Raw genomic sequence first — 13,602 nt, forward strand, 5'->3', positions numbered from 1 at the left:
ACAAGCACTTCAGTAGAGACTGCAGGACTACTCTGGGCCGCAAGAAGAGGGGCAGTAGGCTGACTCGCAACCTGCCTCGGATGCAGAACTGTCTGGTCAAGGTCTGCACCCAAGGCCAGCAATAGCTCAGGAATTGTAGCAGACAGATAAGAAAGTCCCTGGCGACAGGAGAGCAGCTGTTGGACATGGTTCAAGCCTGCAGGGAAGTAGGCTCCCCTTCATCAGCTGACTAGGATCTGCTCACCTACCCCTGTTGAATTCATACTGATTAATGGAAGCCATCTTGACTGCAGGTTGGCTTTCTGCTTAGCCAAGCGCTTGATACTACAATATGACTGTTTTCTGGTTGGTATGGCTAGGATTTTGAGGCAGGTGAGGCTCAGGTACTTTAGGACTAGGGAGAGGATGAGGAGGAGGGTGGTGGTGAGGACAGTGCAGACTAGAAGGCTGGCTTCAGAGCTGAGTCATCTACCAACCGTTGACAGCAGGAAGCCCAACAGCCATCCTCACCTTACTAGCAGCACAGGCTTGTCCCTTGCTTTATGACTAACAACAGCATCAACACATTTAATGAAGGTCGTTTAAGCTGTCATGTCTGTAGGCTACAGAACAGACCTGATCGACTCCTTCTTCTAGGGCAAGGCAGAACTCTACCCTCAGGTGCTGACTCAGGCTGGCAGGAGAGTCTTAATGCACCCCTTCTTTGCAGAACAGTGCTTCATCAACCCTTCCATCTCCCTTGACTCTGAGCTCAAGAAGCCACCAGAAATGCTCCACTTTGAGACGGAGAGCCTTGCAGGATCAGCCTTCTACTGTTCCTCTATGGTCAGCTGTAGAAGATCCTGTACGGCAAAAAGGGACACGGACCTGGTGCCTCACAGCACGGTCCTGGTTTCATCCAGCCCCTTCTACGACTTCCACAAGCTCTATTCTAGCTCTGTGCCATTCCCAGCCACCTGCACCTGCTAATCTCAACCGCGCTCAACCTCACCCACTCGAAGATATCCATCGAGAAGGACAGGAACAGCACGCTGCATCTCTGTCCGGTGGATTCCGTGTGGATTCCGTGTCTGAGCGAGTGGAAATGGCTGAGGAACTATCGCAGCTAGACCATAGCCAAGCTGGTTTATGCGATGTTAGTGGATGAGCCACTGCTGCTAGTGTCCAAGTACCCTTCCCATACAGCCAAGCTACTGGCCCTTCTCAAATACCTGCTGTCACCCCTCACCCTCCAAAAGGCAGTCTTCACCAACATCAGCAGCAGCACCTGCTCTACTTTTGCAGATGCCTAAAAGAACTTATAATAGGGTGCAGCAACCACCCACCCTCCAAACTGGATATCAAGATCATCGAGCTTGATGAGCAGCCTTATGAACTGGCCATCTGCCCATTGAAATCGTGTAATTAATAACAGTCATCAATGAGCATCAGATTGTGTTGGGCAAGGTGACATCCTTGGAGTAGAAGGTGCAAGCACTCGGCAGCTTAAAGGAGTCCTTTCTTATCCTAGTGCTGGCTTTGACCGGGGACTTCCCACAGGCTTTGTTTTTCAGCAAGGGGATGGGTAGTAACTCGAGCTTTAGGACATCTTCAACTTTGATGACTACTAGCAGAAGATCAATCAAGTGGAAACGTTCAAACTATAGTTTGTGAGAACCCATGCCTTTGCTGAACTAGTCTGCTCCTCCTACCTCTACCTGCACGCCCAGAAGTATAAGCTGTCGAAGCTCCCGCCTAGACAGCCGCTAATCTACTTCCTGACCAAACTGGCCAAGAAGCAGAGCAGAACCTTCAACAGCATCTTCGACCTCGACCTCACCCACTTCAGAAAGCAGTTCGTTTTCGACTGCCACGAAGAACTGCAGTGCATCCTCAAGTACAGCAAGTCAATCACTCTCAGTCTGAAAGGACTGTAAAACAATTGGGCTCTACAATGCAGTCCTTTCAAGCCTGCCCTGGCCTCATCCCTCGACTTTGCAGACATCTACTGCCCCAGCCTGATCGAAAGCGATGAGCAGGCTAGCATGTCCTCGATGAAGGCAGCTGTAACAGACCTAAAGGCCAGACAAGTGTAGATGTGGAGTGCCCCCAGCATCCCCCGCAGCAAGCAGCCCAAATTCAGTGGAGAAGGAGCCGGCCTCAGAATCGTCAGAGAGTAGGGCAAGTGCTTCAAGCCGATGATCCTGTGACACTTCATCCATCCATCGAATCGAATCATGTAAAGGACTCAGGTCTTGCCTGACTACTTCCGAGCGAGTGCACGTCGTAAGGTGAGACACAGGGCCAGCTAGAGGATCGTGCCCATGACTCATCTTATCAGCTAGTATATCCAGAAGTGCCAGCAGACGCACAAACTCTAGTATGTTGACACTGACCCGTCTGTTGCAGCCGAGTGGGTCCGCTGCTGAGTGCAGGCTACAACCTCTGCTTCTACGGCTACGGCTCGAAGATAAAGAGGGTGGAGAAACTGGTCTGCTAGTTCGCAGGGAACGCCAGCATCCTGGTGTTCAGGGGGTACGACACATCCTTCACTGTGAAGAAGGCCTTCCACTAGCTGCAGAAGTACTTTCTGGCTGAGGGGCTGGCCAAGGAGTAGGATTTCAACGTGTCACGGCACGAGGAGGTCGTGGCCAACTTCAAGGCCCTGTCGATCAGACTCACTAAGAGACTGCTCCTCCTGGTCCACTGCATTGACGGGCCCGGTCTCAACTCACTCCAGGCTCAGAACGAAATGTCCTAGCTCTGTCAGCTGCACAACTTGCAGCTGGTGGGCACAGTCTAGCACAGTCGCTTCGGAATGCTGCTCAGTCCGACCAGTCGATAGGCCTACCGGTTCATCTTCCAAGAGCTGAACACCCACATGCTCTACAGCCATGAGCTGCAGGAAGCCTTTGCCTGCTAGTTCGTGCAGCAGAAGAAGCTGGAGGGCTTCATCTTCAAGTACAAGGCACTCAACAACAACGAGAAGGACCTGCTCAAGGTCATGGCTGAAGACGAGGAGGCTAAGATCGAGCACCGAGAGGAGACAGGCCTCAGCAGGGCCGAGCTGCTGGAGCTGTGCATCAACAACGGGATTCTCCAGGACTTCTAATCGCTCAGTTACATCCTGCTGTCACTGACCAGCAACCGAGTGCTCCGTGTGCGCAGAATCACCAAGGGAGAAGTCTACGATATCGGCCAAGATGCCATCCTCAAATAAATTCTGAAGGCTGATTGTTCATGATTCAGTTGATCAGCAGTGAGCTAATTCCGCTATTGATCTAAGCTAGCTCATCCTCCCTGTACTCGGACATCCCTTCCACCGAGGATAGTCCAGCTGCCTCCCTCATCGCCTCCATGCTCTACAAGTCAGAGATTTCACCTTCCAGCTACCGTGCCAGTCTCCTGTGCATGTGGATCTGCACGTTGGAGTCTGCAGCTGAGTCAGCCTTGTCACTGCACAGGTCACTCACCTCAGAGTTCTCCTTTTTGAGGCGGGTTAGGTCGTAAGAGTTCAGCTGGACAGGCCTTCCTCCTCGCATCTTGGTGGCAAGCTTAGCCAGGTCATTCTGGACATCCACTATCACAGTGGCCTTGACCTTTCTAGCACAGCGTGGAGGAATGCCTTGCTCTGAAAGTTCAGCCCTGGAGTAGAAGGCCTTGGCCAGCCCACGGTCGTACAGTTCTTTGGAGTCGACTGAGTATAGGGAATTATCCTTGAGAGTCTGGTCAGCAATGCAGATGATGCCGGCCAGGTCAGACACCTGCGAGTTGATGTCCTACAGCAGGCTGTAGTCATAGTGGATGTCCGCCTTCTTCTCACCCTCCTTCTGGACGATCCGGTAGCGGTACTCCGAGTCGATGTTGCTCAGTTCGTGCTGCTTTATCCCTGAGACTGAGAACTGGCCGATCGAGCTGTCAGTGTGCTCGTACTTCTAGAGCTAGCCATGGGTCAGCTTGATGTCGTGGATCACGTGCTTAGGTGAGCCCTGCTCCTTGATGTTCTTCAGCTATTCTCTCATCCTGGCTAGATACTTGTCCATCTCCTGGTCGTCAAACCCCACCCTGCTGATCTCCTCCTCAGGCACCTTATGCTTCTGCAGCAGTTTTAGCAAGCCCTTGTTCTGCTGATGTGCCTTGCTGTACCTGCTCTCTAAATCCTGCACTCTTCTAGACCAGTAGGCTTGTGCACCCTCCTTGTCACCCACCTTCAGCTTCCTGAGTTGAGCCACCTCTGCTCGCAGCTGGGTCAGCTACTGGCCAGCTACTTAATCGACCCTTTAATCGCTCAAGGGCTAGTGCTTGTGCTGTAGCAGCTGTTCGTTTGCCGACTTCAGAGAGGAGAGCTGGCTGTCGAGGTCATGAATGATCTTTTGCTTGGTGAGCAGCTCGCTTGACATTTGATCCCTTTAGGCCTGGAGATCCTGGATGGCTACTATCTTTTTGCTGGTGGCTTGCTCCCCCAGCCTTTTGATTTCCTCAAGAGACCTGGCCAGCGCAGCATTCCTAAGCTTCTCAGTGTTGTAGAGATCGAGCAGCCTTTAATTCTCCTGAACCAGCTCTGCATTTTTGCGCCCCGACTCCTCCACATTATCGACCAAGGCCTCGAACTCATCCACCTCGCCAGGATCAGTGCCTAAGAACACCCTGGCCAGCTCAACTCCCAGCCTGTCCTTAATCTTCTCAATGCGGGTTTGCCTCTGCCTCTTGATCTAGTCAAGGTGCTAGGTGAACTTGTCCTTGAAATAGTCTCGCTCGTTCTACACCTTCTTCAGGTGCTACATTGAACGCTGCAGCCTCTCCATGCTCTTCTCCAGCTGCTAGATCTCCAGCTCGCGATGCTGCAGGTTCAGCCGCAGTTCCTACTCCTCGTTGATGGCCAGCTAGAACTTGTTGGTCTATGAAGGCTGGCTCAGTCGGTCGATACTGTCGTGTGTGCGTACCAGCTACGGGACAGGGCTGCTGGCTGCCTCTTGCCGTCGTCCTTTGCGCATCAGCAGGATCTGGTTGGACAGCTTCTTGATTTCCAGTTTGAGTTCTTCACGAGTGAGTGCTCTGACCCGGGTTGGCCCCTTTGTCAGTTCCTTGACCACTCTGGAGTCCATCTCCTTCTGCCCCCCCTCATCGCCCATCAGCTCCCTGACCATCTTTTGCAGCACGTCGATGATAACGTCTTGGTCGTCGATCTCCCGGTTGAGGTTCTGAATGAGTTCAGACCGCTTGTGCTCCTTCTAGCTCTTGGTGGCCTTAGCCTTCTAACTCTTGAGTGCCTAGATGGACCTGAGTAGTTGTGAGATCTGTTAGGGGTGTTTGCCGCAGCGAGTTCGTAGGGACTGGGCATCAGCCTTCAGCCTCTCAACCTACTCATGCTTGTCCTTGAGTTTGATGGTAAGCTCCCTGATTTTGTCAGCCATACGAAAATAAATTCACAACGGAATCAGCCCCTTCCACCAAATCAGCCATATCCAGGCGTGATCGTTCTCAGCCAGACACAGTCGTTTTGGAATGAAGTAATTTAAAAAAATACAGCTCTGTCCCCCGCATGGCAAGGAGGTCCAGAAACTCTGCTTGAACAGGGGCTGCGAGTTCGAGGAGCAGCGGGGCTGTTAGTAGTGCATGCGCTAGTTTCATCTCCATGATAAGACTCCCCTCAGCTAGCTTTGCTCGCTGCATGGACAGCCTATCGACAAGTTCTGCTACTATTCGGAATGCCAGCATGAGCAGGAGATGGGCTGCCAGGAATGTATGGACTAGCACCACAGTCACCAGCCGCTCTAGTTCTGCAAGGAGCATAAGCAAAAGATAACGCGGCTGTGCATGAGCAATTGCCAGTACCCAGTTGCCTTCGGGTGCCACTACTGCATGAACCGCTACCACAACCACAAGAAGCAGTACATCCTGGACATCGACTTCTTCTTCAAGCAGTATCGTTACGTGGTGCATCTGGGTTCCCTGCAGGATGAGGTGGCTGAGGAGAAGGCCAAGTTCAAGAGCTTCGTCAAGGACTTCGTGGTGGAGATGAAGGAGAAGCTGGTGAAGAGGCTGGACAAGGCTCACACCACCATCGACCGGATGATAACCAACTACTACTTCTACGAGCACGAGCCCTAGTTCGGTGACCTGATCGACACCATCAACTCAGGCCACTTCATCGACGTCAACCCCAAAGACCTGTCAATCTTCTACAAAAGCATGGTCAAGAAGCGAGCCATCAACTTCACCCTAAACGAAGTCAAGAAGAACTGCTAGTACCTGGTCGTCATCGAAAGCTATGTGAAGGAGATCGAGACCAACTTCCGCAAGTTCGCTAAGTCGCAGATGTTCAGGGAGGTGCAGTGCTGACCAGTTCGGAGGACATGAAGAGACCAACCGAGCCATTGACCCTCTCATGAAGTACATCGCCAGCTAGGAGGAGAGGTGGAACCTGTCCAGACTGGATGACACCCACCTGCCTGCGGAAAAGGCCTTTGCCGACAACCAGGCCAAGAAGGTGGACATCAGGAGAGAGCCAATCTACGAGTAGCGCATCCGCTACAAGGACGAAAGGGATGAAGTCCAAAGTTAAGCCTCCAGCAGCGTCTACGACTAGTTCGATATCTTCTACACTCGCGGCTAGGAATGCTACCGCCTCAAAAGGCTCAACTAGTCCCTGGGATACTTCAACAAAGCACTCGCCTTGAAGCCTGCTGACCCAAAGGTGCTCAACTCCATCGGTGCAATCTACCACTTCCAGTAACGCTTCACTGAAGCACTGGACTGCTACGACCGAGCTTTGAAGATCAACCCTCGCTACATCAATGCCTTGAACAACCGAGGAAGTGCACTCTCAGACATGAATCGATATGATGAGGCAATACAGTGCTACAACGAGTCCCTTCTGCTCAATCCATTCGATGCTTCGGCAGTGAATGGGCTGGGGTCAGCTATGTTCGGGGCGGGTAAGGTGAGCTAGGCTATTCTGCAGTTCAACAAGGCGATTGAGATGAACCCTAAGTACGCGAACGCAATCAATAACAAAGGGAATGCATACGAGTCATTAGGGAACTACCAGCAAGCGATCGAATGCTACCAGAAGGCAATGGACCACGACCCTAACTAGCCACTATTCAGACAGAACCTTGAGAATACAATTGACAAGATCAAGAAGCAGAAATGAAGCATCCCCCCCATCCTCCATTCTATGTTGCTTTATCAGTTATTCATTTGGATGATAGACCTTCAGAGGTTTGCTGAGGGGTTTGGCCCGGATAGTAAGCAGGACATTCAGAGAGAACTTGCAGCTTATGCTCTTCTTGTCCTTGCTGATAAGTTCACCTGTCCTCACTAGCTCATCAGACATGTCAGAACCGCCTTGCATCTTCAACGTCAAACTGACCACTCTGAGCCTGACCTCCAGGGGCAAATCGACTTCCTCAGGAAGTAAATCGTACAGCTGACTTCACTGCTCACTGAGAAGAATATCAACCGTTAGACGAACTCGAGAGCCGAGCCCAAGCCAGAAGAAAAGCACAGGTAGATAATCCATCCCAAAGCCAGAGATCAGCATAAGCATCAACCCTGCAAGCGAGAAGAACACAGCTAATAGGTACTCCAAGCCAAAGTCATCCCTTTCAAGCCACAGCGATAGCGTATCAGGCCCCATCTGGACGACACTAACATCAGAAAGGCCTTGTACTCTCCTCCTCCACTCGATCCGGACTTCAGCAAGAAGAAGATGCCGCTTAACCACGCTATGATTGAAAGAGAGATCCAACAACGGAGCAAGAGCAGAGACCCCCCTCGTGCACCAGCTTAAGACCAGATATCAAAACGGTAGCTGATCACAAGCATGGCACAACTCCAGCAAAACCACTGTGCACAACTCGAAGCCTTCCGGGCAGAAATAAGGAAAGAACTCAGCGACAATCAAGAACAGCCTCTGAGATAGAAAAGGACAGGCAACAAAGATCAGATGGACAGCTTTCCCGAACAACGATTGAGGCAGTCGATGAAGAAGGTGGAGAGCAGGATAAAAGAGGAAGTGAGGCAGGACAAACTACGCAGTCTGAAGCATTCTGCCAGAGAGGAGTAATTCTCGGCCTACACAGGTCCTAGAGAGAGCATGCGAGAAGAATAGTTTTCCAAGTTTAGACCTCCTTGCAACGATGGCCTGGCAGTACAAAGTGCAACCAGCAGTTCCAGCAACTTCAGTCTCTTCCAACTAGCTTGATACCATGCCTGCCTACACTCATTAATTGCACTGTCCATTGCTTTATCCATATGCAGTCGTCACTCTCCCACCCTCACTTCATGCTCGACAAGGGCATTTTCAAAGTCAGGGCGAGGTCCTTCAGCAGCGGCAAAAAGCACATCACTGATCTGTCGTGGAGTGCCTCAGGCAACCAAGTTGTCACCCTTGATGCAGAAATCAAACTCTGGAACCCTTAGCATGCCAGCCCTAGACCCCTCGGCTCTGATCGTTCTTATAGCTTGTGCTCGTTCTCAGGATAGGACTTGGTGGCTGGACTAGCAGGATAGAATCTCACCATCTGGGACATCAGGGCTAAATATCCAATCCTCAGCACAAAGAACCCCATGAACTTCAACCGCATGGTCTGGCGCCCAGATGGCTAGGGCCTTTGCCTAGGTCACTCAGACTAGTCACTTCTCTACTTCTATGACCTAAAACAGACCTAGTTCAAAGAGCTGCCAAAAGAAAGCCTCCAAAAGATCAAGTGCTTTACCTGGGATGTCCGGCAGAACGTCCTGATAAAGTGTGGCAGTGATAACGGCATGGGCACAGTTCAATACTGCCATCCGGTCGAAGGGCACAAGCTGTTTTCTGCGCAGGTGGCAAGCTGCTCCTTATCCTTGCTCACTCGCTGCCAAGATAAGCTGGCGATAGCTAGTGAGGATGGTCTCATACAGCTGTTCTCATTGTAGGATATGCTTGTGACAACTGCTTTTAGTGACTTCGACACTATCCCAAGGAGTCTTAGCTTCACAGCTAACGGGTAGATCCTCAGTCTGGTTCTTGAGGACGATAGGACGCTGCGGGTCTGTTCGGTGCGTGAGTAGAGGCAGATCGAAAGCTTTAAATTCAAGGGGAGGGTGAGTGCAGCATACTGGCATCCTAGTCTGCCAGTTCTAGCCGTTGCATCAACCTAGTACAAGCAAAAGTCATAGGATGAATGCAGTCTGCAGTTTCTAACTGTATGAAGGTGATATTTCAGAGCTTGCCACCCCTTGCTAGCATCAGCAGTTGGATGAATTTCTAGTCGCCCCATCTCACCAGCAGCATCTCGATTTCTCTTTTTATCACCTCGTCCACCTGATACGACAGCATCCTTTTGTTTGCTCGGAGAGTCGCACTGTCTAATGAAGCTAGTCTATCAGCACAGGCCCTGGCCTGCTCCAGAGCCTCTTCCTTGGTCTTTTCGATGTCAAGAAAGTGCAGCTTTTGCAGCTCAGGGGCTGTCATCTTCCTGCCCTCGAAGATGATCTGCTTGGCTAAGTTCATGCCAAAGAGGTGAGGGAACACCACTGAGGATGCGAATTCTGGACCCTGCAGGATTTTGACAAAAGGAGCTTGGAAGGTGGAATCTGGTGTAGCCCATACCCTGTCAAAGAAAGGGAGCATGGTGAATGCAAACCCAATAGTCAAGCCCTGACAGACTGCCAGCAGAGGCTTATCGAACTTGGAGACGCTGAAGATCAGGTCGAGCAGCAGTTCCCTGTTAATGTCAAGCACCTTGTCGATCATTTCCTTGGTGTCAGGCATGTGCTTGAAGTTGGCGAGATCATTCCCAGTGCTAAAGCAGCGACCTTTTCCATGAAGGATGACACAAGCGACTGAGTCATCCTGCTTAGCCTGGTTGAGCAATAAGGCCAGTTTCTTATACATGCCAGAAGTGAAGGAGTTAAGTCTTTGGGGTCGATTAAGGACGATCTAAAGGATCTGTCCGTTGTGGACTGTGTGGATGTAGGAGTCTGCTTACTTGAGGCTTTGGTCGACAAGGTGCAAGAATTATTGCATTTGGTGGCTGTCTACAGACGAATATATATAATGAGGTTAATTATTATTTGGAATGGGATGCAAATAGAGCTTAGTTTAGTAGAAAGAAGTCGACAATCAAGTGTATTCTGACCTTTCTGCCAATCCTGGGAATGGACCCCCCAAACAACAAACCATCGCCCATGATGATGTCTTCAGTACTGTGATGGAGGAAGTAGTAATACAATATTCCTAAGAATTTGCACGCTCATCATCGATTATCCAAGAGAAATTACCACATACCAGTTGATTCTTCATTACACTCATTTTATACCAACCTGCAATGGTGAGCCTGAATGCTATGTGATATGAATGCATTCCCTGAACTATGGAGATATGCCAACTTCTTCTTTTTAGGTTTGTTACTTATTGTGGGTTAATAACAGTGTGATAAAGGGTGGAAAGAAAATATAATTTTTGGCAGTTTATGTGATGGACCCCTTTATCCAGTATGGTGTAGGGGTTGGGGTGCTAGTAAAGTAATAGTAGGCTTATATAAATTCATAAACATTTATGGGTAGCTAGACTATACCAATAATAATGGGGTATATCTAAAACTGATTATATGTAAGAGAATTTGAAATTGTTCCAGGACATTGGACTCACCAAGTCAACGGCTTAAAATTGCCTCAAAAACAAGGAGGCCACTCACCACCTCCTTCAAGTCATCAACTCCTCTGGGCTGACTGGCTGCGACAAAAAGGTTGGTAGTATGCTCTACTCCATTGCCACTCGAGCCACCGCCTCCTTGGAAAAGCACCAGTCAATGCTAGGCTAGCTGGTGGGAAAGGGACAGATCAGTCATGCCTCTCAGCTAGACTACTGCCTGGAGTACCTAAGGGAAATAGCCTCCAAAGGCTGCAAACTGGAGTTTGAACAGTTCAACAAGGCCTGTGGGATCGGACTAACCCTAACTAAAGATCAGGTGGGGAAGCATATAAGAGACACGCTTTAGAATGAAGTCTTCAAGCTGAAATAAATGCGCTACAGATTCAACAGGGCAGAACTCATGGGCAAGGCCAAGAAAGATATCCCTTATGTTGAAGGCAGACTCTTTAATTAGGAGTTCAACTCATTCATTCTGTAGCAGCTTGGCCCAGAAACTGAGTAGGATAAGAAGGCCAAGAAGAGCAAGAAAGAGGAGAAGGAATAGGCTACGGTCAAAGCCATTGATGATCTTGCCCCTAGAGATCTTGCCTAAGCACAGAACACTGAGGAATCAATGGCTCTTAGGACTTCACGCTTTGGAGATCGTGTGCTAACCAGGTTCCCTCCTTAGCCTAACGGGTACCTCCACATCGGCCATTCCAAAGCCATTCGCTTCAACTTCTAGATTGCCAAAAAGCACGACGGGAAATGCTACCTTCGCTTTGACGACACCAACCCAGACCGTGAAGGCATGGACTTTATCAACATGATAAAAGAAAACGTAGCCTTCATGGGCTACGAGCCATGGAAGATTACTCATGCATCAGACTACTTCGATTAGATCTACATGTTCGCAGAAAGATTGATCTAGCTAGGCCACGCTTTTGTGTGCCATGAGTCTCAGGAGATGCAGAGGGAAAAAAGAAAGCTAGGAGAGCCATCGATTTACAGGGAGAGGCCGGTTGACTAAAGCTTGAAACTGTTCAGAGACATGAAGGCTGGCAAGTTCAAGTAGGGAGAGGCTTGTCTACGAGGAAAGATCGACTATAAGCATGCCAACACAACTATGCGTGATCCTGTCATCTATCGAGTGAAGTTTAAAGAGCATCCCAAATACGGTGACAAATGGTGCGTCTATCCAATGTACGACTTCACCCATCCCCTTTGCGACTCCCTCTAAGGCATTTCACATTCCCTCTGCACTCTATAGTTCGAAATCCGCAGAGAACTGTACTACTGGCCTCTCAATCTGCTCAATCTGTACCGGCCAACCGTCTGGTAATACTCTCGCATGAATATATCCTACCACATGCTCTCCAAGCGCAAGATACAGATGCTTGTCGACCAGGGCATAGTTGACGGGTGGAATGACCCTCGATTGCTGACGATAGAGGGCATGAGAAAGAGAGGGATCACCGCAGAGGCTATCAAGCGGTTCTGTGAAGAGGTTAGTGTCACCAGAAGAGGCAACTAGAATGCCCTCTCAGTCTAGCTATTCGACAGCATCATAAGAAAAGACCTAGACTAGCGATGTCCCCGAAACTTTGCAATTCTCGATCCAGTTCCCCTCACCTTAATCAACCTTTAAGCCCCAATTCCAGTAGAATGCCCTAACTTCCCTAAACTCAAGGAAAAGGGATTCCATCTGCACAGTCTCAGCTAGACGATTTTGATTGACCGTTCAGATGTCAAGCTGTAGGACTAGCCTGATTTCTTTGGAGTAGCGCCTAGCAAAATCGTAGGGCTTAAGTATTCGGTGGTTGTCAAGATCCTGGAGGTGATCAAGAATGAAGACGGCTGTTTGGAAGTAAAGGCTGAGATTATTAAGGAGCCGATCAAACCAAAAACCTTTTTGCACTGGCTATCTAAGGATGATTCTGTTCCTGCTGAGTTCAAACTCTATTAAAAACTGTTCAAACACCCCAATCCAGCCAGCCTTGAAGACTTCCTGGCCCACCTAAACCCCAACTCACTAGTGATAAAGAAAGGTTTAGTCAGCAAATCAAGCATAGACTAGGAGCGCATCCAATTTGAGCGAGTAGGTTTTTTCTACCAGAGCTAGAAGAACATCTGGACTCGCACACTAACACTAACTGACTAGCCTCTCTCAAAGAAATAGAAAAAGAAATGATTAATAATGCATTTAAATGTGATATAAGCATAATTATTGTATTGTAATGGGATGCTAATAGAGCATACTTTAGATAGAGGGACAAAACGAAGTCAACATCTATTCAAATCTACCCAGTGGTCATAATTATCTCAACGGTCCTACAGGCGATGATATTGGGAGAGATAGCTATGGAGATGTTAAGAAAGGGGTGGTTGAAAGACTAATCTTTGCCTCTGATACTTTGCATAACATGAAGAGAATATAGAAAGGGCAAAATCAAACTGATTGATTATTAACATGCTTTTAATTCTGCATGCTGTACATGTGTTTGTGAAGTGATGGATACATGTAATTTGTAAAAACAATACACACCTCATACTCTGGGTACATTCTTTACACAGGCATTGAAACAATCCTATACATTCACAATATCCACCATCACCATCTAAAGTTATGTATTCATAATCTTTTGTTATTCTGGTCCATTTTAAAATCCTTACCGTTAATATAATGTTAATAGTGTACCCATGTATGATGATTATTAAATTTTAACGGCCCGGAAATGGTCAGTAATTAGCCAAAGGGTTGGGGTTGGGGTTGGGGTTGGGGTTGGGGTTGGGGTTGGGGTTGGGGTTGGGGTTGGGGTTGGGGTTGGGGTTGGGGTTGGGGTTGGGGTTGGGGTTGGGGTTGGGGTTGGGGTTGGGGTTGGGGTTGGGGTTGGGGTTGGGGTTGGGGTTGGGGTTGGGGTTGGGGTTGGGGTTGGGTTGGGGTTGGGGTTGGGGTTGGGGTTGGGGTTGGGGTTGGGGTTGGGGTTGGGGTTGGGGTTGGG

At 49.3% G+C, this 13,602-nt stretch overlaps 1 protein-coding gene across 1 annotated transcript; it reads right to left on the reverse strand.

Moving 5' to 3' along the window:
- Positions 1–9,232: 9,232 nt before the first annotated feature.
- LOC308128398 (enoyl-CoA delta isomerase 2-like) lies at positions 9,233–9,862 on the reverse strand (the record flags this gene model as incomplete). Its single annotated transcript, XM_080494103.1, has 1 exon — positions 9,233–9,862. One exon carries the CDS (start codon positions 9,860–9,862, stop codon positions 9,233–9,235), a length of 630 nt encoding a protein of 209 aa, XP_080350229.1.
- Between the last annotated feature and the right edge of the window lie 3,740 nt (positions 9,863–13,602).

This window comes from Lipophrys pholis (assembly GCF_963383615.2).
Source record: "Lipophrys pholis genome assembly, contig: SCAFFOLD_513, whole genome shotgun sequence".
Lineage (NCBI taxonomy): Eukaryota > Metazoa > Chordata > Actinopteri > Blenniiformes > Blenniidae > Lipophrys > Lipophrys pholis.